The sequence below is a fragment of the Pelobates fuscus genome, chromosome 3 (genome assembly GCF_036172605.1).
Source record: "Pelobates fuscus isolate aPelFus1 chromosome 3, aPelFus1.pri, whole genome shotgun sequence".
NCBI classification, from domain to species: domain Eukaryota; kingdom Metazoa; phylum Chordata; class Amphibia; order Anura; family Pelobatidae; genus Pelobates; species Pelobates fuscus.
Window position 1 is genome coordinate 7,941,585 of NC_086319.1, and position 27,016 is coordinate 7,968,600.

General features: G+C 40.0%; 1 protein-coding gene across 2 annotated transcripts in view; it reads right to left on the reverse strand.

The window, feature by feature from the left end:
- SOX5 (SRY-box transcription factor 5) overlaps window positions 1-27,016 on the reverse strand; it is a 264,806-nt gene that overhangs the window by 17,442 nt on the left and 220,348 nt on the right. For both annotated transcript variants that reach the window (XM_063446673.1, XM_063446674.1), the window contains 3 exons: window positions 26,753-26,899; window positions 16,738-16,915; window positions 13,743-13,909 (listed from right to left, as the gene is read on the reverse strand). In XM_063446673.1, the coding sequence (XP_063302743.1) occupies window positions 13,743-13,909; window positions 16,738-16,915; window positions 26,753-26,899 (492 nt within the window). The remainder of the gene's footprint in view (window positions 1-13,742; window positions 13,910-16,737; window positions 16,916-26,752; window positions 26,900-27,016) is intronic.

A 27,016-nucleotide genomic window follows, 5' to 3' on the forward strand; every position in this document is an offset into this window, starting at 1 on the left:
GAATTAGACGAGATATATTGCCAAGCAAGGATAGTACGGGGGACTGATGGAATATTACATATCTCAATATCCTAGATTAGACAAGATATATTGCCAAGCAAGGATAGTACGGGGGACTGATGGAATATTACATATCTCAATATTAGACGAGATATATTGCCAAGCAAGGATAGTACGGGGGACTGATGGAATATTACATATCTCAATATCCTAGATTAGATAAGATATATTGCCAAGCAAGGATAGTACGGGGGACTGATGGAATATTACATATCTCAGTTTCCTGAATTAGACGAGATATATTGCCAAGCAAGGATAGTAAGGGGGACTGATGGAATATTACATATCTCAATATCCTAAATTAGACGAGATATATTGCCAAGCAAGGATAGTACGGGGGACTGATGGAATATTACATATCTCAGTTTCCTGAATTAGACAAGATATATTGCCAAGCAAGGATAGTATGGGGGACTGATGGAATATTACATATCTCAATATCCTGAATTAGACAAGATATATTGGCAAGCAAGGATAGTACGGGGACTGATGGAATATTACATATCTCAGTTTCCTGAATTAGACGAGATATATTGCCAAGCAAGGATAGTAAGGGGGACTGATGGAATATTACATATCTCAATATCCTAGATTAGACAAGATATATTGCCAAGCAAGGATAGTACGGGGGACTGATGGAATATTACATATCTCAATATCCTAGATTAGACAAGATATATTGCCAAGCAAGGATAGTACGGGGGACTGATGGAATATTACATATCTCAATATCCTAGATTAGACAAGATATATTGCCAAGCAGAGATAGTAAGGGGGACTGATGGAATATTACATATCTCAATATCCTAGATTAGACAAGATATATTGCCAAGCAAGGATAGTACGGGTGACTGATGGAATATTACATATCTCAGTTTCCTGAATTAGACGAGATATATTGCCAAGCAAGGATAGTAAGGGGGACTGATGGAATATTACATATCTCAATATCCTAGATTAGACAAGATATATTGCCAAGCAAGGATAGTACGGGGGACTGATGCAATATTACATATCTCAGTTTCCTGAATTAGACGAGATATATTGCCAAGCAAGGATAGTACGGGGGACTGATGGAATATAACATATCTCAATATCCTAGATTAGACAAGATATATTGCCAAGCAAGGATAGTACGGGGGACTGATGGAATATTACATATCTCAATATTAGACGAGATATATTGCCAAGCAAGGATAGTACGGGGGACTGATGGAATATTACATATCTCAATATCCTAGATTAGACAAGATATATTGCCAAGCAAGGATAGTACGGGGGACTGATGGAATATTACATATCTCAATATTAGACGAGATATATTGCCAAGCAAGGATAGTACGGGGGACTGATGGAATATTACATATCTCAATATCCTAGATTAGACAAGATATATTGCCAAGCAAGGATAGTACGGGGGACTGATGGAATATTACATATCTCAATATTAGACGAGATATATTGCCAAGCAAGGATAGTAAGGGGGACTGATGGAATATTACATATCTCAATATCCTGAATTAGACAAGATATATTGCCAAGCAAGGATAGTACGGGGGACTGATGGAATATTACATATCTCAGTTTCCTGAATTAGACGAGATATATTGCCAAGCAAGGATAGTACGGGGGACTGATGGAATATTACATATCTCAATATCCTAGATTAGACAAGATATATTGCCAAGCAAGGATAGTACGGGGGACTGATGGAATATTACATATCTCAATATTAGACGAGATATATTGCCAAGCAAGGATAGTACGGGGGACTGATGGAATATTACATATCTCAATATCCTAGATTAGACAAGATATATTGCCAAGCAAGGATAGTACGGGGGACTGATGGAATATTACATATCTCAGTTTCCTGAATTAGACGAGATATATTGCCAAGCAAGGATAGTAAGGGGGACTGATGGAATATTACATATCTCAATATCCTAAATTAGACGAGATATATTGCCAAGCAAGGATAGTACGGGGGACTGATGGAATATTACATATCTCAGTTTCCTGAATTAGACAAGATATATTGCCAAGCAAGGATAGTATGGGGGACTGATGGAATATTACATATCTCAATATCCTGAATTAGACAAGATATATTGGCAAGCAAGGATAGTACGGGGACTGATGGAATATTACATATCTCAGTTTCCTGAATTAGACGAGATATATTGCCAAGCAAGGATAGTAAGGGGGACTGATGGAATATTACATATCTCAATATCCTAGATTAGACAAGATATATTGCCAAGCAAGGATAGTACGGGGGACTGATGGAATATTACATATCTCAATATTAGACGAGATATATTGCCAAGCAAGGATAGTACGGGGGACTGATGGAATATTACATATCTCAATATCCTAGATTAGACAAGATATATTGCCAAGCAAGGATAGTACGGGGGACTGATGGAATATTACATATCTCAGTTTCCTGAATTAGACGAGATATATTGCCAAGCAAGGATAGTAAGGGGGACTGATGGAATATTACATATCTCAATATCCTAAATTAGACGAGATATATTGCCAAGCAAGGATAGTACGGGGGACTGATGGAATATTACATATCTCAGTTTCCTGAATTAGACAAGATATATTGCCAAGCAAGGATAGTATGGGGGACTGATGGAATATTACATATCTCAATATCCTGAATTAGACAAGATATATTGGCAAGCAAGGATAGTACGGGGACTGATGGAATATTACATATCTCAGTTTCCTGAATTAGACGAGATATATTGCCAAGCAAGGATAGTAAGGGGGACTGATGGAATATTACATATCTCAATATCCTAGATTAGACAAGATATATTGCCAAGCAAGGATAGTACGGGGGACTGATGGAATATTACATATCTCAATATCCTAGATTAGACAAGATATATTGCCAAGCAAGGATAGTACGGGGGACTGATGGAATATTACATATCTCAATATCCTAGATTAGACAAGATATATTGCCAAGCAGAGATAGTAAGGGGGACTGATGGAATATTACATATCTCAATATCCTAGATTAGACAAGATATATTGCCAAGCAAGGATAGTACGGGTGACTGATGGAATATTACATATCTCAGTTTCCTGAATTAGACGAGATATATTGCCAAGCAAGGATAGTAAGGGGGACTGATGGAATATTACATATCTCAATATCCTAGATTAGACAAGATATATTGCCAAGCAAGGATAGTACGGGGGACTGATGCAATATTACATATCTCAGTTTCCTGAATTAGACGAGATATATTGCCAAGCAAGGATAGTAAGGGGGACTGATGGAATATTACATATCTCAATATCCTAGATTAGACAAGATATATTGCCAAGCAAGGATAGTACGGGGGACTGATGGAATATTACATATCTCAGTTTCCTGAATTAGACGAGATATATTGCCAAGCAAGGATAGTACGGGGGACTGATGAAATATAACATATCTCAATATCCTAGATTAGACAAGATATATTGCCAAGCAAGGATAGTACGGGGGACTGATGGAATATTACATATCTCAATATTAGACGAGATATATTGCCAAGCAAGGATAGTACGGGGGACTGATGGAATATTACATATCTCAATATCCTAGATTAGACAAGATATATTGCCAAGCAAGGATAGTACGGGGGACTGATGGAATATTACATATCTCAATATTAGACGAGATATATTGCCAAGCAAGGATAGTACGGGGGACTGATGGAATATTACATATCTCAATATCCTAGATTAGACAAGATATATTGCCAAGCAAGGATAGTACGGGTGACTGATGGAATATTACATATCTCAGTTTCCTGAATTAGACGAGATATATTGCCAAGCAAGGATAGTAAGGGGGACTGATGGAATATTACATATCTCAATATCCTAGATTAGACAAGATATATTGCCAAGCAAGGATAGTACGGGGGACTGATGCAATATTACATATCTCAGTTTCCTGAATTAGACGAGATATATTGCCAAGCAAGGATAGTACGGGGGACTGATGGAATATAACATATCTCAATATCCTAGATTAGACAAGATATATTGCCAAGCAAGGATAGTACGGGGGACTGATGGAATATTACATATCTCAATATTAGACGAGATATATTGCCAAGCAAGGATAGTACGGGGGACTGATGGAATATTACATATCTCAATATCCTAGATTAGACAAGATATATTGCCAAGCAAGGATAGTACGGGGGACTGATGGAATATTACATATCTCAATATTAGACGAGATATATTGCCAAGCAAGGATAGTACGGAGGACTGATGGAATATTACATATCTCAATATCCTAGATTAGACAAGATATATTGCCAAGCAAGGATAGTACGGGGGACTGATGGAATATTACATATCTCAATATTAGACGAGATATATTGCCAAGCAAGGATAGTAAGGGGGACTGATGGAATATTACATATCTCAATATCCTGAATTAGACAAGATATATTGCCAAGCAAGGATAGTACGGGGGACTGATGGAATATTACATATCTCAGTTTCCTGAATTAGACGAGATATATTGCCAAGCAAGGATAGTACGGGGGACTGATGGAATATTACATATCTCAATATCCTAGATTAGACAAGATATATTGCCAAGCAAGGATAGTACGGGGGACTGATGGAATATTACATATCTCAATATTAGACAAGATATATTGCCAAGCAAGGATAGTACGGGGGACTGATGGAATATTACATATCTCAATATCCTAGATTAGACAAGATATATTGCCAAGCAAGGATAGTACGGGGGACTGATGGAATATTACATATCTCAGTTTCCTGAATTAGACGAGATATATTGCCAAGCAAGGATAGTAAGGGGGACTGATGGAATATTACATATCTCAATATCCTAAATTAGACGAGATATATTGCCAAGCAAGGATAGTACGGGGGACTGATGGAATATTACATATCTCAGTTTCCTGAATTAGACAAGATATATTGCCAAGCAAGGATAGTATGGGGGACTGATGGAATATTACATATCTCAATATCCTGAATTAGACAAGATATATTGGCAAGCAAGGATAGTACGGGGACTGATGGAATATTACATATCTCAGTTTCCTGAATTAGACGAGATATATTGCCAAGCAAGGATAGTAAGGGGGACTGATGGAATATTACATATCTCAATATCCTAGATTAGACAAGATATATTGCCAAGCAAGGATAGTACGGGGGACTGATGGAATATTACATATCTCAATATCCTAGATTAGACAAGATATATTGCCAAGCAAGGATAGTAAGGGGGACTGATGGAATATTACATATCTCAATATCCTAAATTAGACGAGATATATTGCCAAGCAAGGATACTACGGGGGACTGATGGAATATTACATATCTCAGTTTCCTGAATTAGACAAGATATATTGCCAAGCAAGGATAGTATGGGCGACTGATGGAATATTACATATCTCAATATCCTGAATTAGACAAGATATATTGGCAAGCAAGGATAGTACGGGGGACTGATGGAATATTACATATCTCAGTTTCCTGAATTAGACGAGATATATTGCCAAGCAAGGATAGTAAGGGGGACTGATGGAATATTACATATCTCAATATCCTAGATTAGACAAGATATATTGCCAAGCAGAGATAGTAAGGGGGACTGATGGAATATTACATATCTCAATATCCTAGATTAGACAAGATATATTGCCAAGCAAGGATAGTACGGGGGACTGATGGAATATTACATATCTCAGTTTCCTGAATTAGACGAGATATATTGCCAAGCAAGGATAGTAAGGGGGACTGATGGGAATATTACATATCTCAATATCCTAAATTAGACGAGATATATTGCCAAGCAAGGATACTACGGGGGACTGATGGAATATTACATATCTCAGTTTCCTGAATTAGACGAGATATATTGCCAAGCAAGGATAGTACGGGGGACTGATGGAATATTACATATCTCAGTTTCCTGAATTAGACGAGATATATTGCCAAGCAAGGATAGTATGGGGGACTGATGGAATATTACATATCTCAGTTTCATGAATTAGACAAGATTTATTGTCAAGCAAGGATAGTATGGGGGACTGATGGAATATTACATATCTCAATATCCTGAATTAGACGAGATATATTGCCAAGCAAGGATAGTACGGGCGACTGATGGAATATTACATATCTCAATATCCTGAATTAGACAAGATATATTGGCAAACAATACCTATTGTACAGCGCTGCAGCATATATTGGTGTTGAATAAACTATTGTAATTTGTAGGGTTTTGGCTATTGCCATAACTCTGACTGCAGAAGATAAATTATTTTCTTGAACCATTTGCACAGTATGATGTGTGTGTGGGAACATGGGGAGCAATATCACCAATTAAACCTCTAACTCTGGAGCCACCAAGTGCTCAAGAACCCTTTAGTCTGTAAACTGGGAATTGTGCAGAGACTAAGAAACTATTTTCCAGGTATTTATTTTGGACTAAAATATGGAATTATCTGTCATTGCCTGTAATAAGTACACCCTGCAGGATCTGCTCTCCGAGACTGTCTTCACAAAGTTTGTTTGCAGCCGCTCGCCCGTCCTTGTCTTTTTCATAGATTTATAGAATCACCCTAACTAGCTCTGCACAGTATGTGCCTGTTGCCAGAGGATTAAGAAGTGAAAGTGGGTTGGTAAAACAGAACAATAGTTAAAGTTATCAAACACGGGGCAGATGGTTGTGCTCTGGTGACTTAATGAATATGCCGAGCAGAGTCAGTAAAGTTGGCACTAAGTCATGTGTTAGAACAACAGCTGATCTGTGCTAAAGTAGATTAAGTCGCCATGCTGCGGCCAATGGCTCAGGATTATTTTAATGTACACCCATTTCTGTGTGAGCCGTCAGCACAATTATTGCTCTCCTACGTGAAGAGCTGATCTGTAACCACAACTAAGCACTGCACTTCATAAAGGCCCGAGCAAATCACGCAGACCAATTTCCATACCATCAAAATGCTTTTAATGGATGCTTGATGCAACCACAAGGCCTGCTTTGCAAGTATAGAGAAGCAGGATGGAGGTTTGCTGTCCAAATGGATTTGGTCAGTTGTCACTTGACAATTCCCAGCTTGCACAAGGAGCGCAGGGGAGGAGGGGGGAGCAATAGGTAATGTCAAGTCTCCTTTGGAAGATTAAAAAAGGGTGCAGATGCTTTCTGAATGCAACCAACTGCTGTATCCGCAGCTGAATTGAATGTGCTTAACAAATAAGGGCAATTTAGCTGCGCTTGTGAGGAATAACTGCAGTCACTTTGCATTAGCATCTGGCTGAGTGTTAAAGTCATTTCTACATGGTGAGCAGAGAAAGAGAGAGGAATTTCTGCTTCCAGCGTCCTTTCAAGAATGCTTAAATATTTGAATATAAATTCCTTTGTGCTTGCGATCACTCCTTCATTTATCTGACACTGTTCTGTTTCCCTCGCCACTCTTTCCCGCACATAAAAGGATAAAACCAGCAGGCACTGTCACCCACTTAACCAGCGTACGCTGTATATCAGCTTTAACAGAGCGTGTAAGCAGCGCCGGCAGAGGTAGGAGAGGGCCAGCGCAGGAGGTTTATCCCAAATTCACTTACTAGAACGATGTATGCAAACTGAAATCTCATACAGTCTGATAACAATTGGATTGTGTTTTGTAGTATTGATAGTTTATTTGGTTACAAGGTTAGATCATTGTATTATGACTGTGCAGTTTATACTATACAACAGCATGAATAGATCATCACATATAGGATACGGAATATAATGTAATATCTAACATAAAAAATATACAGTTTAATACAATCTAAAACACATCAAATGGAAAATCTAACAATGTAATATCAAATATGTACATTATCATCTAACATATGATAATGTATGGTATGTAATTATACATATACACAGTCATAGGAAAAAGATTGTACGTCCTCTTTGAATTCTATGGTTTTACATACCAGGACATAATAACAATCATGTTTCTTAGGAGGTCCAAAAAGGAGTTAAATACAACCTCAGATGAACAACAACTAGTGATGTCGCGAATATAAAATTTTCCGTTCGAGAACGGCGAACGCGAACTTCCGCAAATGTTCGCGAACGGGCGAACTGCCATAGACTTCAATAGGCAGGCGAATTTTAAAACCCACAGGGACTCTTTCTGGCCACAATAGTGACGGAAAAGTTGTTTCAAGGGGACTAACACCTGGACTGTGGCATGCCGGAGGGGGATCCATGGCAAAACTCCCATGGAAAATTACATAGTTGATGCAGAGTCTGGTTTTAATCCATAAAGGGCATAAATCACCTAACATTCCTAAATTGTTTGGAATAACGTGCTTTAAAACATCAGGTATGATGTTGTATTGATCAGGTAGTGTAAGGGTTACGCCCGCTTCACAGTGACAGACCAAACTCCCCTTTTAACGCACCGCAAACAGTCCATTTGCACAACCGCAACCTCCCCATTTGCACAAGGTTGGATACCAAGCTAGCCATGTCCCGTTCCTTGTCCTCACTGATGTCATTGAAGGTCTCTTCCTCCACCCAGCCACGTACAACACCAAGGGTCCCCGAAAGGTGACAACAAGCCCCCTGTATTTTTTTTTTTAATTGTACACTACTGTTACACCAGATATGAGTTGCACTGGTGTGACACTGTGCCCTGGCAGGCCCTGAAACGCACACGTGTGAAGGAAACTGACTGCTATTATATTACAGTCAAAAAAGTTGTTGTTTTTTTAAATGCAAGCTATTGTGACACCAGATATGAGTGGTGGCACTGGGACCACCTTAAAATAATGGATATCGCTAAAAATCATGATCACTATATACTTTCTCTACAAACCTCTAAAACGAACCAAACTACTCATCCATCCGCTATACCACTTTATCCCACCTAGAACTAGTGCCCAGTTAAAATACTTGACTCTTACTTACCCACACTCAGTCATGCCACACACATTTCACCACTACTCACTGAATCCCTCTGACTACGGCTAAATTCAACTTCTACATCAGAACACTACTCCTAAGATTGGGTTGTATCCATGTCTCGGGTCTTTCATTTAGAATAGGGGCAGCTTCGGTCTCCTTCAACACTGACACTCCAGTGCATATTATTAAAAGATTGGGCAGATGGAAATCCTCAGTCTACAACCGATATACTCCTCATCCCGAGAAAGAAATGAGGAAAGCTTTTAAAAGTTTGGCTTTGTAAATTTGATGCAATAAGTGTGTTTTTCTTTAATACCTTTTCACCCTCTTTGCATGAACCCGATTTACATATATTACTAATATGTTTCTGAACATATATATTATATTATTCACTTACTCACTCACTCTCTGGGCCGGCCTAAGACATCATGCTGCCTAGGTCCAACGATAAATGACTATGGGGGATAATGTATAATAAACACAGGTTACTGGCTATGGAGGGATAATGTATAATAAACACAGGTTACTGGCTATGGGGAGGATAATGTATAATAAACACAGGTTACTGGCTATGGGAGGGATAATGTATAATAAACACAGGTTACTGGCTATGGGGGGATAATGTATAATAAACACAGGTTACTGGCTATGGAGGGATAATGTATAATAAACACAGGTTACTGGCTATGGGGAGGATAATGTATAATAAACACAGGTTACTGGCTATGGGGAGGATAATGTATAATAAACACAGGTTACTGGCTATGGGGGGATAATGTATAATAAACACAGGTTACTGGTTGTGGGGGGATAATGTATAATAAACACAGGTTACTGGCTATGGGGAGGATAATGTATAATAAACACAGGTTACTGGCTATGGGGGATAATGTATAATAAACACAGGTTACTGGTTGTGGGGGGATAATGTATAATAAACACAGGTTACTGGCTATGGGAGGGATAATGTATAATAAACACAGGTTACTGGCTATGGGGGGATAATGTATAATAAACACAGGTTACTGGTTATGGGGGGATAATGTATAATAAACACAGGTTACTGGCTATGGGAGGGATAATGTATAATAAACACAGGTTACTGGCTATGGGGGAGATAATGTATAATATCTATGGGGGGATAATGTATAATAAACACAGATTACTGGCTATTGGGGGATAATGTATAAAAAACACAGGTTACTGGCTATGGAGGTATAATGTATAATAAACACAGGTTACTGGCTATGGAGGGAAAATGTATAATACACACAGGTTACTGGCTATGGGGGGATAATGTATAATAAACATAGGTTACTGGCTATGGGGGATAATGTATAATAAACAAGGGTTACTGGCTATGGAGGATAACGAATAATAAACACAAAAAAAAATTAAAAAAAAAATGAATGCAGCTTCAGAATTAATCTAAATCGTATGCTGTCTAGGAGGTGGGAGGGTCTGGGAGGGAGGGTCTGCTGCTGATTGGCTGGAATGTGTCTGATGACTGTGAGGTACAGGGTCAAAGTTTACTCAATGATGACGAATAGGGGGGGAACGAACATCGCATATGTTCGCCAGGAACTATTCGCCAGCAAACCGTTCGGGACATCACTAACAACAACACATGACATATTACAAAATGGAGAAGCCATGTGTGGAAAAACTATGTACACCCTCACTGCTTCAATAGGAAGTAAGAGGCTAAGTAACAGACAGGTGCTGCTAATCACATGCCATTGATGATTTGATCATCAGCAAGGGTCATCACCTCTAAAGAAAGCAACGTTTTAACCCCTTCAGGACGGAGTCAATAGTACACGTTCTGATCAAAACAAAATGTAAACAAAAACTGGAATTTGACTAGATGTCTGTTCAAACGTAATTCACCTCTTTCATATTATTGTACATCATTTTGTTAAGGAGAAACAGAGCTTTAATTTCTCACCAACTATTCATATATGAAAAATAATTTATTATGAATAAAATCTAAAAAAGTGTGAGGAATTAAGATTTAAGAAAAAAAAAAAAACATTTTTAGTTCTGCGTGACATTTTAATTTACTGAGAATGTCACAATACGGTTAGCTTTTACTGTAATAAAATAACCATATTTGTATTCAGCGATGTCACACGTGTAAAATAGTGCCCCCTATGTACAGGTTCTATGGTGTTTTGAAAAGTTACAGAGTCAAATATAGCATGTAACATTTTTCAGTTTATACACATTGAAATTTGCCAGATAAGTAATGTTACCTTTAAGGCGGTATGGTAGCCCAGGAATGAGAATTACCCCCATGATGACATACCATTTGCAAAAGTAGACAACCCAAGGTATTGCAAGTGGGGTATGTCCAGCCTTTTTTTAGTAGCCATTTAGTCAGAGTTAAAGTGTCATGGAGAACTAAAAAAAAACATTTCTTAATTTCTCACTTTTTTTATATATTTTATACATAATAAATAATGTTTCATAGTTAAATATTTGATGTTAAATTAAATCCCTATTTCTTCTGAATAAAATGATATATAATACGCGTGGGTGCACTTAATATGAAAGAGGTGAATTACGGTTGAACAGACATATAGTCAAATTCCAAGTTTGTTTACGTTTTATTTTGATCAAAACGTGTACATTTGGCTCAGTCCCTAAGGGGTTAAAAGAGCTGTGCATAAACATATGCCAGCAAACCTCAATGACCTCAAGCAACGATGTAAAGATGATGGAGTCAAAATTCCTCTACAACGATGTGAGAGACTGATAAAGTCATACAGAAAACGATTACTGCAAGGTATTGCTAATTAATATTTATATGTAATATTATCATATATAATGTATTCAGACTACAACAAAATATCAAATATTATATCCATACATTTACATATCTTTTAATGTGGTAAAAAGAGCATGTATTAGGTTGCTAGGACACGACCTTCCAAAAATAGGGGTACATTAGCGTTGTGGCAGACTTATGCAACGTATGATCATATAATATAACTAAAGCCCCATTATCTTTGCCAGGTGGGGTGTTTTAAGATCTATAACATTTTGTGAGCTTTGAAGTTGGTGTTTAGTGAGTGCATGTATATGGAATATACAGTATATAACATGAAGCCAGTGACCGGTAACAATAGCTTGTATTAGCCAGGATTAGGATCCATCATGTAAGCTAAGGTTGTTAGACTATGTACTTAGGAAGTAGAAAGCAATATGTTAAAGTGTTAAAGGTAAAAAAAAAACAAAAAACCTCAAGGCACTCAATGCACATTACTTCACTCCCATGATGCCGTGGGCACCATGGCCTGCATGTGTACATACAGTATCTGGCTATACATATGGTCACTTTCTAATTAGATGTCAGGTGAGCAGGAGCATTCACTGAGTATTATGGGATTACAGCTTTGTAGCTATGAGCCTGTTACACTTACCTCTTTAACCGTCCACTCTATAAACACTTAACACACATTTTAATGGGAAGAGGGAATAATGAGCCATGACAACTCCTCTTTAAATAACAGAATCTGTTAAAATAGCTTGCATCACCCAAACGCAGGCTGTGAATCAACTGAGCTTAAGTTCCTGGAGAGATTTGAATATCCTTAAATCCCGCTCTGATCTCACTAACATGCATATATTGCCATGAAGCACGGATTGCCATCCAGCCTAGAGGCTACAAAGAATTCACAGCAACAAATTACATTTATCATAATACAGAGTGAATGCAGAGCTGGAATAAGTAGGGGGTGTGAGTTCAGAAAGGGTTAAGAGGAATTTGCCACCCCCCCAAAAAAAAAAAAGATATTGGGCTGGGGAGGTGTCATATAAATCGGTCTTACTGCAAAATCTTATTAACTATATCTCTGTGAAGGTCAGGAGGAGATATTGGTCTGGAAAGGTGTCTGGGGAGGGCAGGAGGAGATAATGGGCTGGGGAGGGGGATATATTGGTCTGGGGAGGGGGAAATATCAGGTAGGAGTGGAGATCAGGAGGAAATATTGGGCCGAGAGGGTGTCTGGGGAAGATGGGGAGATATTGTGCTGTGGAGGTGTCTAGGAAGGTCAAGATGAGATATTGTGTTGGGGAGGTGTCCTTGGGGGCAGGAGGAGACATTGGGTGAGGAAGGTGTTATGAGAGGACAGGAGAAGATATTGGGTTGGCGAGGGCAATGTTATTAGGCTAGGGGAGATATTGGCATGGGCAGGGAGAGATATTGGGCTGGGCAGGTGTCTCGGGAGGGGGAATTATTGAACTGAGGAGGGGGAGATCTTGGGTTGGGCAGTGGGAGATATTGGGCTTGGCAGGTGTCTCGGGAGGATGAGATAATGGGCTTGGCAGGTGTCTTGGGAGGGTGAGATAATGGGCTGGGTAGGTGTCTCAGAAGGGGGGATATTGGGCTAGGTAGGTGTCTCGGGAGGGGGAGTTATTGGGCTGGGCAGGTGTCTCGGGAGGGGGAGGTATTGGGCTTGGCAAAGGGAGATATTAAGCTGGGCAGATGTCTGTGGAAGCTCAGAAGGAGGAGTGATGAGGTCAGGTAGATGGCTGGGGTGTCATTAGCCTATTATAAATTAATTAGCCTGGTAATTATTTTTGAAATATAAAACTATTAATTGAGGGTTCTCACGGCTCCCTGAGCAATTCTGGACAGAAGAATTAGTGTAACATGTGTCTGTTGCTTTGTTAGGTTGGGCTGCTCATATTATAAAGAACTGACCTTTTCCGATCGACAATTATTCAAACCAAGGTTATTGACCACCTTCCCGTCCAGCACCTGCTGCTCTCGTCGAAGCTGCTCTTTCATCTGCCGTGCTTCCTGGATTGCCTTGGTTACAGCGTCGTGGTCATTTAAATAACCCGTGGATGTTATCGAAGATAGGATATCTGAATAGAGCACAGAGGAATATTGATGATATAGCTAAAAAGAATAATTTATAAAACCAGCACGTTACAATACACAAATCTTAACAACATTTTAACAAAAACAGGACATACTAAGGCACATTCTGTGGGTTCTCAAGCCTTTCATAAAGTCACAGATAAATTCTGCCTTTAGGACAATAGGCCTCCTCTGTATTACACATAGTTGTGAGCACAATGAGGTGTATTTTCTAAACAGTGAGCTGACAGTTGCTAGAAATGTTAACTCCTCATAACTCGCTCGTTTATGACCGAGTATAATAGAACCCAATATAAGCCACAGACCGCAACCGTTGGGCATGGCTCTGCTCATTGCTCTGGGGTTGTCTTGATAACCAATCAACCACTGGCTGCACTCTATGCAGCCTCACACACAGCAGCGCATCATGTCCCACACTTTACACGATTGCTGGACTCTTACAGCTTAATATAAAAGTGCACTTAACAAAACTATTAATTATTAAAGATGCATGTCGGCAAAATACAAAATACTGGAATTATTTCATTGAAGTATATTTCATATAAATCGGTCTTACTGCAAATTCTTATTAACTATATCTCTGAATATTTTATGATCCAAAAAGGAATTTCATCCCTTGTTAGCTGTACAGTAAAGGAACACCCAACTGGCCTTTTTGAAACCATCCACCTAAGTGTCGTTTAAATAAGCAAATATTAAAAATATAAAAATTTGACATTGTGGCCTTAATAAACGGATGGCTGTATTGCAGCACATTATGGGAAATGAAGAACTGGAGAATGATACTGTGACGATATCTATATGGCGAATGACAGATGGGGTGGGGGGATTGTGGACAGACGGCAGGCTCTAATCGCACATAAAATGACCGGCTTGCCTGAACATGTTCTGCAGATTCCAGAAAACTTTACGCCCTAATCCATTTTTAGAACAAAAAACATCTGGGCCGTAAGCCCTCTAATCTGCCAAAACACACTATTAAATCCTATGATTTGTTGAAAAACAGCAAGATTACAGAAAGGAAATTTAAAATGGCTAACTGCCGTGTAGTGGAAGAGCAATTAATACTGTCTCTTTGTCTCAATGTTCAATGTTCTCTTTCTAAACAGGCTTGTCTAATCGCGGCAGATTACACGTTCTTGTAGTAGCGCGAGACCCTATCTGATGCAAGGACTGCCAACAAGACGTAAACAAGGTTTTGATGCTTGAAACGGTTCGGTGGGGAAACTAGTGTCAGATTAGTCCAGTAAACCCCGCCGGAAGGTTTCTTTGCCTACAAGTTTACAACATTCTCAGCGTAGCTGGCATTAAGATCCTTGCAGCTGAAATGAACGAAATCTTTAATAAAGGAAATTAATCTCCTCTCCAACAGCTTTGTGAACTCCGTGTTGGACTAATGCGAGGATGGCGACACGCTTCCCTCTCTGCTAAATACGATGATGTACAAGGGATTATCAGCATGCGTGTCAGAGAGCTCAGAGCTGATAAGGATGTCTCTGCGCTCTGATCCTCAGGCAGAGTCAGTACTGGAGCAAGGAACTTACAATTCAATGCCAGGGGTAGACCGCACATCTACTCTGATATCTGAATGGCATATTTCAAATCGAGGGTTATAAAGTGCTAGAATAACTATCTGTCTGTGGTTTTGTTAATGGTTTCAGAAAAGATTAATCAATAATTATTATTATTACTGGCATTTATAAAGCGCCAACATATTCCACAGTGCTGCACCTACCCTTAAGATATTTCAAAAGTTGTATATGTGCTATACTTCTTAGGAAATTTCACACCGTTCACATGCGGTTTCTGACTTAAATTGACTCGTGTTACAAAATATGTATGACACAATGTGCAGCACTGTGGAACATTTTGGCATTTTTCTTTCGAAATTATGTTGTTTACAGAAATCATGATAAGCAGAGGTTTGCATTTTGTCTTTGATAAAAATGAATGTACCTGAATGGCTACAGACTGTCTTAAATGCTCACAATCGAATAAAACAAACTTGAGAAACAGTAAATCCTGGCTGAGAATTAAAATTCTTTATTTTGACAAAATCAATGAAAAAAGGTTTTAAATTAACAAATACATACATAATTTGCACACCTCCTATACATTATTGTTAATAAGGGTAATCAGATGGACTATATTTAAATATATCTATAAGTGCAACCATCATACAAAATGCAGAGTAATGTAACAAGATAGAAACATTGTGGTGGAATGTCTGGGAAAAGGCAGGGATCCCCTGTCCAAGGGAAATCTGCATCTAATGCAGAACCTCTTCCCAGGCAAACTGTCTGGACCCTTGGTGTTTCCGAATCTGCCGCCCGGTTAGCCAGTGTTGCCAATGCAGATACTCAGACCCCTGGGAAGCTGCACCTGGAGAATGAGTGAATGTTATTACTTGTTTGAATTTATTGGGCACTGCCAAGCCACCAGCCAATTGCCCACTACCAATCACCATGTGAACCAGCTGCTAGGTTTGAGTTTCAACCCAAACAAAATGTCATTGTCTGATGTGTGAAAGAACGAAACAAGCCTAATAATGAATTAAACAAACAAAAATATGTCAGACCTGCTTTAAAGACGCTGAGTTAGAAGAGGAGTTTTTCCTTGTGCATCTAGAAACAATAAAAATGTTGTGAAAAGCAGTGACACCCGGTGAAGGTTTACTTAGGTCCATGCTAAGTTATGGAATAGGAAGCTCCCAGCAGGATCCAGTCTTTGTTAATGCCAGTAATGACCATTGTGACCGCTAACACACGTTACAGGGCATGTGGAGGAGTACTGCTCTTTGATATGAACTTACCTATAGAGTTAACACGGACGGAGGAACTGGCCAGGGTGGATGAGATGGAGGATTTGTGTGAGCTGCCGACACTACTTATCCGTGAAGTTGGGGTGTGGGGTGGGGTGGGCGTTGATAAGGTTCGACTTTCCGACGTTTTGGGCTTGGCAGAAAGGTTCAACGGCTGTGTCGCATCATCCTACAAGTGAAGCAAAGAGTTAATTGTTGTTTTTGCATGTTTTTTAAAATGTGATATCTGTGCAATGCATGAAATATAACAGGTCAATGCCAGCCTCACGTGCCCCTTTAAGCAACTCACATTTCAGTTCAGTTACTGCTTCTCATTTCTCTATTTCTGTTTGTAGATTAAGTTTGTCAGCCTGGCCCTGTGGGCTAGTCATGAAGTTATAGGACTGTATGAGCCCAAATCACTAAGAGACACTGTGAATACTCTCTAAAATTAAAACTGTTCTCCTCACCAGTAAATAGGGCACACACAGTGGGCCTTGACATCAAGTTTTATTTTGTTACCAAATGGTAAGAGAGGTTTTAACCTCCTGAGGGGGTGTAAAGCCAAAATATCTGCAAATGGCACATTTCCAATCAATGCCCACTCTACACTGCTGCACTGGCCATTGCCGCAAACCAACATGTCTTTCAGGGAACGGACTGGGAGATTCTTGCCCTAACCCAAGGATGATGTGAAAACATTTTCTAGCCCCAGGTTACACGTTGCTAATGAAAATGTAAAATGATCGCTAGTCACAAATAGTCACATTCTAACACTTGTAAGAGGAAGCATCACGGCTGAAAAAAAACAAACCATTCCCTGCACGCAGAGGACTTCAAGGGCAAGATATGGAATTTTTATTAACGTGAAATAATATGACTGGCATGTCAGATGTCAGGAGTCAGAGCAGCTAAGCCAGCACTCATTTCACATAACCCACATGCGGAATGACGGGGTCAGCCGATCCGATTCTAAATGGTAGTCTTCCTTACAAAACAATGTAGAGGAGAACCACAACATAATCCCAATAATCATAATTTTAAAAAACTGCAAAGTGCGATTTTTAAATAATGCAGGAAAAGCAAGAGCGGAGATTCACAAATTAACTTTGTGTAAAAAGAGATTTATAGGACCTGGGTCAAACAGCTTAGAACAGATTTCTCTGATACTAATTACAGATAATATAGGAATAGACTAAACACGAAGAAACCCGGCAGCTTTCTATATACTGAACACTAAGAAACCCGCAGCTTTCTATATACTAAACACTAAGAAACCCGGCAGCTTCCTATATACTGAACACTAAGAAACCTGCAGCTCTCTGCAGAATGAAGCCGGCAGCTCTCTATATACTGAACACTAAGAAACCCGGCAGCTTTCTATTTACTGAACACTAAGAAACCCGGCAGCTTCCTATATACTGAACACTAAGAAACCCGGAAGCTTTCTATTTACTGAACACTAAGAAACCCGGCAGCTTCCTATATACTGAACACTAAGAAACCCGCAGCTTCCTATATACTGAACACTAAGAAACCCGGCAGCTTTCTATTTACTGAACACTAAGAAACCCGGCAGCTTTCTATTTACTGAACACTAAGAAACCCGGCAGCTTCCTATATACTGAACACTAAGAAACCCGGCAGCTTTCTATTTACTGAACACTAAGAAACCCGGCAGCTTCCTATATACTGAACACTAAGAAACCCGCAGCTTTCTATATACTGAACACTAAGAAACCCGCAGCTTTCTATACACTGAACACTAAGAAACCCGCAGCTTTCTATATACTGAACACTAAGAAACCCGCAGCTTTCTATATACTGAACACTAAGAAACCCGGCAGCTTTCTATATACTGAACACTAAGAAACCCGCAGCTTTCTATATACTGAACACTAAGAAACCCGGCAGCTTCCTATATACTGAACACTAAGAAACCCGCAGCTTTCTATATACTGAACACTAAGAAACCCGGCAGCTTCCTATATACTGAACACTAAGAAACCCGCAGCTTTCTATATACTGAACACTAAGAAACCCGGCAGCTTTCAATATACTGAACACTAAGAAACCCGGCAGCTTCCTATATACTGAACACAAAGAAACCCGGCAGCTTTCTATATACTGAACACTAAGAAACCTGCAGCTCTCTGCAGAATGAAGCCGGCAGCTTCCTATATACTGAACACTAAGAAACCCGCAGCTTTCTATATACTGAACACTAAGAAACCCGGCAGCTTCCTATATACTGAACACTAAGAAACCCGCAGCTTTCTATATACTGAACACTAAGAAACCCGGCAGCTTTCAATATACTGAACACTAAGAAACCCGGCAGCTTCCTATATACTGAACACAAAGAAACCCGGCAGCTTTCTATATACTGAACACTAAGAAACCTGCAGCTCTCTGCAGAATGAAGCCGGCAGCTTTCTATATACTGAACACTAAGAAACCCGCAGCTCTCTATAGAATGAAGCTGGCAGCTTTCTATATACTGAACACTAAGCAACCCGCAACTCTCTAGAGAATGAAGCTGGCAGCTTTCTATATACTGAACACTAAGAAATCCACAACTCTCTACAGAATGAAGCCGGCAGCTTTCTATATACTGAACACTAAGCAACCGGCAACTCTCTACAGAATGAAGCCGTCAGCTTTATATATACTGAACACTAAGCAACCCGCAACTCTCTACAGAATGAAGCCGGCAGCTTTCTATATACTGAACACTAAGAAATCCGCAACTCTCTAGAGAATGAAGCCGGCAGCTTTCTATATACTGAACACTAAGAAATCCGCAACTCTCTACAGAATGAAGCCGGCAGCTTTCTATATACTGAACACTAAGAAATCCGCAACTCTCTACAGAATGAAGCCGGCAGCTTTCTATATACTGAACACTAAGCAACCGGAACTCTCTACAGAATGGAGCCGGCAGCTTTCTATATACTGAACACTAAGTACCCGCAACTCTCTACAGAATGAAGCCGGCAGCTTTCTATTTACTGAACAGTAAGAAACCCGCAACTCTCTGCAGTATGAAGCCGGCAGCTTTCTATATACTGAACACTAAGCAACCCGCAACTCTCTACAGAATGAAGCCGGCAGCTTTCTATATACTGAACACTAAGAAACCCGAAACTCTCTACAGAATGAAGCCGGCAGCTTTCTATATACTGAACACTAAGAAACCGGCAGCTTTCTATATACTGAACACTAAGAAACCCGCAGCTCTCTGCAGAATGAAGCCGGCAGCTTTCTATATACTGAACACTAAGAAACCCGCAGCTCTCTGCAGAATGAAGCCGGCAGCTTTCTATATACTGAACACTAAGAAACCCGCAGCTCTCTGCAGAATGAAGCCGGCAGCTTTCTATATACTGAACACTAAGAAACCCGCAACTCTCTACAGAATGAAGCCGGCAGCTTTCTATATACTTAACACTAAGAAACCACCAACTCTCTACAGAATGAAGCCGGCAGCTTTCTATATACTGAACACTAAGAAACCTGCAGCTTTCTATATACTGAACACTAAGCAACCCGCAACTCTCTACAGAATGAAGCCGGCAGCTTTCTATATACTGAACACTAAGCAACCCGCAACTCTCTACAGAATTAAGCCGGCAGCTTTCTATATTCTGAACACTAAGCAACCCGCAACTCTCTACAGAATGAAGCCGACAGCTTTCTATATACTGAACAGTAAGAAACCCGCAACTCTCTGCAGAATGAAGCCGGCAGCTTTCTATATACTAAACACTAAGCAACCCGCAACTCTCTACAGAATGAAGCCGGCAGCTTTCTATATACTGAACACTAAGAAACCCGCAACTCTCTACAGAATGAACCCGGCAGCTTTCTATATACTGAACACTAAGAAACCCGCAGCTTTCTATTTACTGAACACTAAGAAACCCGCAGCTTTCTATATACTAAACACTAAGAAACCCGGCAGCTTCCTATATACTGAACACTAAGAAACCTGCAGCTCTCTGCAGAATGAAGCCGGCAGCTCTCTATATACTGAACACTAAGAAACCCGGCAGCTTTCTATTTACTGAACACTAAGAAACCCGGCAGCTTCCTATATACTGAACACTAAGAAACCCGGAAGCTTTCTATTTACTGAACACTAAGAAACCCGGCAGCTTCCTATATACTGAACACTAAGAAACCCGCAGCTTCCTATATACTGAACACTAAGAAACCCGGCAGCTTTCTATTTACTGAACACTAAGAAACCCGGCAGCTTTCTATTTACTGAACACTAAGAAACCCGGCAGCTTCCTATATACTGAACACTAAGAAACCCGGCAGCTTTCTATTTACTGAACACTAAGAAACCCGGCAGCTTCCTATATACTGAACACTAAGAAACCCGCAGCTTTCTATATACTGAACACTAAGAAACCCGCAGCTTTCTATATACTGAACACTAAGAAACCCGCAGCTTTCTATATACTGAACACTAAGAAACCCGCAGCTTTCTATATACTGAACACTAAGAAACCCGGCAGCTTTCTATATACTGAACACTAAGAAACCCGCAGCTTTCTATATACTGAACACTAAGAAACCCGGCAGCTTCCTATATACTGAACACTAAGAAACCCGCAGCTTTCTATATACTGAACACTAAGAAACCCGGCAGCTTCCTATATACTGAACACTAAGAAACCCGCAGCTTTCTATATACTGAACACTAAGAAACCCGGCAGCTTTCAATATACTGAACACTAAGAAACCCGGCAGCTTCCTATATACTGGAAACAAAGAAACCCGGCAGCTTTCTATTTACTGAACACTAAGAAACCCGCAGCTTTCTATATACTGAACACTAAGAAACCCGGCAGCTTTCAATATACTGAACACTAAGAAACCCGGCAGCTTCCTATATACTGAACACAAAGAAACCCGGCAGCTTTCTATATACTGAACACTAAGAAACCTGCAGCTCTCTGCAGAATGAAGCCGGCAGCTTTCTATATACTGAACACTAAGAAACCCGCAGCTCTCTATAGAATGAAGCTGGCAGCTTTCTATATACTGAACACTAAGCAACCCGCAACTCTCTAGAGAATGAAGTTGGCAGCTTTCTATATACTGAACACTAAGAAATCCACAACTCTCTACAGAATGAAGCCGGCAGCTTTCTATATACTGAACACTAAGCAACCGGCAACTCTCTACAGAATGAAGCCGGCAGCTTTATATATACTGAACACTAAGCAACCCGCAACTCTCTACAGAATGAAGCCGGCAGCTTTCTATATACTGAACACTAAGAAATCCGCAACTCTCTAGAGAATGAAGCCGGCAGCTTTCTATATACTGAACACTAAGAAATCCGCAACTCTCTACAGAATGAAGCCGGCAGCTTTCTATATACTGAACACTAAGAAATCCGCAACTCTCTACAGAATGAAGCCGGCAGCTTTCTATATACTGAACACTAAGCAACCGGAACTCTCTACAGAATGGAGCCGGCAGCTTTCTATATACTGAACACTAAGTACCCGCAACTCTCTACAGAATGAAGCCGGCAGCTTTCTATTTACTGAACAGTAAGAAACCCGCAACTCTCTGCAGTATGAAGCCGGCAGCTTTCTATATACTGAACACTAAGCAACCCGCAACTCTCTACAGAATGAAGCCGGCAGCTTTCTATATACTGAACACTAAGAAACCCGAAACTCTCTACAGAATGAAGCCGGCAGCTTTCTATATACTGAACACTAAGAAACCGGCAGCTTTCTATATACTGAACACTAAGAAACCCGCAGCTCTCTGCAGAATGAAGCCGGCAGCTTTCTATATACTGAACACTAAGAAACCCGCAGCTCTCTGCAGAATGAAGCCGGCAGCTTTCTATATACTGAACACTAAGAAACCCGCAGCTCTCTGCAGAATGAAGCCGGCAGCTTTCTATATACTGAACACTAAGAAACCCGCAACTCTCTACAGAATGAAGCCGGCAGCTTTCTATATACTTAACACTAAGAAACCACCAACTCTCTACAGAATGAAGCCGGCAGCTTTCTATATACTGAACACTAAGAAACCTGCAGCTTTCTATATACTGAACACTAAGCAACCCGCAACTCTCTACAGAATGAAGCCGGCAGCTTTCTATATACTGAACACTAAGCAACCCGCAACTCTCTACAGAATTAAGCCGGCAGCTTTCTATATTCTGAACACTAAGCAACCCGCAACTCTCTACAGAATGAAGCCGGCAGCTTTCTATATACTGAACAGTAAGAAACCCGCAACTCTCTGCAGAATGAAGCCGGCAGCTTTCTATATACTAAACACTAAGCAACCCGCAACTCTCTACAGAATGAAGCCGGCAGCTTTCTATATACTGAACACTAAGAAACCCGCAACTCTCTACAGAATGAACCCGGCAGCTTTCTATATACTGAACACTAAGAAACCCGCAGCTTTCTATATACTGAACACTAAGCAACCCGCAACTCTCTACAGAATGAACCCTGCGGCTTTCTATATACTGAACACTAAGCAACCCGCAACTCTCTACAGAATGAAGCCGGCAGCTTTCTATATACTGAACACTAAGCAACCCGCAACTCTCTACAGAATGAAGCCGGCAGCTTTCTATATACTGAACACTAAGAAACCCGCAACTCTCTACAGAATGAAGCCGGCAGCTTTCTATATACTGAACACTAAGCAACCCGCAACTCTCTACAGAATGAACCCTGCGGCTTTCTATATACGGAACACTAAGAAACCCGGCAGCTTTCTATATACTGAACACAAAGAAACCCGCAACTCTCTACAGAATGAAGCCGGCAGCTTTCTATATACTGAACACTAAGAAACCTGCAACTCTCTACAGAATGAACCATGCAGCTTTCTATATACGGAACACTAAGAAACCCGGCAGCTTTCTATATACTGAACACAAAGAAACCCGCAACTCTCTACAGAATGAAGCCGGCAGCTTTCTATATACTGAACACTAAGAAACCTGCAACTCTCTACAGAATGAACCATGCAGCTTTCTATATACGGAACACTAAGAAACCCGGCAGCTTTCTATATACTGAACACTAAGAAACCCGCAACTCTCTGCAGAATGAACCCTGAAGCTTTCTATATACTGAACACTAAGCAACCCGCAACTCTCTGCAGAATGAACCCTGCAGCTTTCTATATACTGAACACTAAGAAATCCGCAGTGAACCTTCCAATTCTCCATAGACTGAATAGGGCACCTTCAATTTCTGAATACGGAACCCTGCTCTCTCTGTAGCTTGAAACCTGAACCCTGCACACTCAGTAATAGCACATGAAGCTGATGAGTTTACTCAGAGTTCTATATACCTGAGGGGACAGGCCTTGGATTTACCGTACTTAGAAAGTGCATGCTCTAGAAGTGTCTGTAATATTCTAAATTCTACATATATTGGAAATATGAGAAGCTCTCTCATTATTCCCAATTCCATTAAGAAATCAATGCTTTAGTTATGGAAAATTACTAGTTAGTATCAGCCTCATCTATCAACCAAACATAACAGAAATCAAGGCTTAGGAAACAGAAATAGCAAACAATGAACTCTGGTTTATTAAAAATGAATTTTAATAAATTAATTTGACAACTAAACATCCATGTACTTTGAACAACATTTTTATTTGTCTTTCAGCCTAACAGACAAGTGTAAATCTGTGTGTTCTTTCAGGTATTTATACGTTATTTACTTGCATTATATTTATTGGACATTTACCAAATCTGAAATAAAAATACGTATGATTCATTAACAAGCATCTTTTAACCAATCAAATGTATTTAAAATTTCACTTAATGGCAGTCACCAAATGCTAGAGTTTATTGAAAAGCAGTTATCTATGAGCTATAACGACACTCACTAAACCCAAGTATAGAAATAAAACGCAATCATGGTGTCTGCCGCAAACAGGGGTTAATGGGTAAGATACATATACCAAAAGAAAATAAAAAAAACCTTGAGTATAAAGAGAAGATATACATGAAGAAAAAAGACTGAATTCCAAGTTAATTTCATAGTGTTTTTTTTTTTTAAAGAGATTGAAATGGTTTATAAACAGTGGAAGCGGCCTACTGCCTAGATTTCATTTGTCTGATGGGAATTCCCACAGCCGTGATCGGGGCTAAAAATCATTTTAATAAGGTAAGCATCAGCTATTGGTGACAGCTGGCCTATATACAGATGTGTATGTATCAAGACTAGCCATGACCCATCTTATTAATGGCTAATGTTTCTCTGCAGTGTCAAACATCAAAGAATATCCCAGACTGTCCTAAAAACATGCAACCTTCAAGCTCAGATGCAAAGGGACATCATGCCCAGCGTTCAGCTTGACCAAAGGCAGTGAATACAGTAAATGCAGGGTGATGGCGCTCTGCTGTGTCAAAGGTGACCGTGGGCCAGATTATATGATGGTGGTTTATGTTGCATGTCAACATTTCTCCATTACTTTAAGGGTAACAGCAGCAGAGTTGTTGCGACAACCGTTTGTATGATGGATGTGACCAAGAGGGACTTTGTGTCTTTATGGAAAAGTCTGATGGACTGTCAGATCTCTTGCAGACTAACATGCAATGAACACTTTCTTCCATTGATCTATTTCTCTATGCAAATATTTCATGATGATAGCAAAGAGTTAAATATTATTACTGCATGGATTGGTCTAGCAATCCTTTCTGGGTATAGAGGAAAACAATGTACATTAAATGTGTTTCTGTTATAGACAAGTATATAATAAAATGTACAGACTACACTGTATATCACTTTGGATCTCACTACATCCAGGGACCTAATTCTCCACCTTCATTAAACTCATGTATTAACCTCAACCACATCTGCTGGAGGAAGGGACCATGTATCCACTAATGCAGTACAATTTGAAGCATGTATGTTTAAATTCCCTTAATGTATATAAATCTATCACTTCTACTGGAAGATGGTCCCATGAACCCACAATGACATCCTGTGGAATTGTCATGCTCTCCCTGTCCTGGCTATTGATATATTACAGGGAGTCAGCTGACCTTTCCTTAATTCTTTTCCCTCACTCTCTATCCCGTATCTGCCGAGGACATGCAAAGTGATATGTCTGTCACTCGCCATCAGCATTAGAACACAATCGTATTCCTTTATTACAAGTGAACCCTGCCGGATATCTCAGCGGGACTGCTAAGTGAAATCAATGTCTTAGATTTCCAGGCTGAGCTTGGAGGTCAGGCCTAGTCTATCATTTCCCAGAATTATCTGTTCCCTCTCTATCTCTGGCTCGGTGGCTCCTACTGGCACACAGCAGATTGAAAACAGCAGGCTTCACACGGCTCCCGCTGCACAGCTTTATAGCCTTTTTTCAGAGCTCTTGCCTCTTTCTGGCCCTTTCCTTTTCTCCTGCAATTTGCAAATGCAAGTTCAGCTCCTGCATTCATTTCTACACGGTTTTGACAAGGACAAGAAAAACGCCAAAATACCTGGCATTTAGACTTAACACTTTCAGGAGGCCAGAATGGCTGCCGTGTGACTCGGATGGATTCCCTGTCAGTTCTGAGTAATAGACAAACGATAAGCTAGGATTAATGTCTGTCAAGTTCCTTTCATCTTAATTCTTACACTGTGTATTTCTTATTGTTGCAGGGTGAATAAAGGAGGGATATATTAACAATGACAATCTCTGCTGTAACGAGAAATTAGGACAAACATAAGCATTCCATGTCTAGGGCATTTTACAAGCTTTCTTAATTACAAACACAAAATAAATAATACTCTAATCTGATCAGGCCGGGAAATACACTGAACACTTTAATTTGCAGAAGCGGGTAGACACAATGTATAATAGTCAATTTGCAAAGAACCCTATGATAGAAGGGGTAACAATTGCAGACTTAGAAGAACTGCATGATAAGTACTTGTCTGCAGTTGATACATAGATTTTGGAATGGCATTTTTGTTAAAGTGATTCTCCAGTTTTTGGGGGATTTTTAGTTGAGACTTACCTTGGCTTTGGGCGGCGGGCTGTTTGTACTCTTGTCTGTGTGTATACTAGTTGGGGATATGGCAGCTCCGAGATTTCTCTCTGGCATGCCTGGTAATTTTGTTCCCGGTGAAACTTGCATTGCGGCCAGTTGTGCAGCGTACAATTGCTGAGAAGATAAAAAGAAACAGAGATATCAGTCAGCTGAGAGAGTGTAAAGTTTGGTATGCAGCGGTTGAAGGCACATCCTCTGATGGGAAGTTTTTGTCTAGTGAGCTGACACATT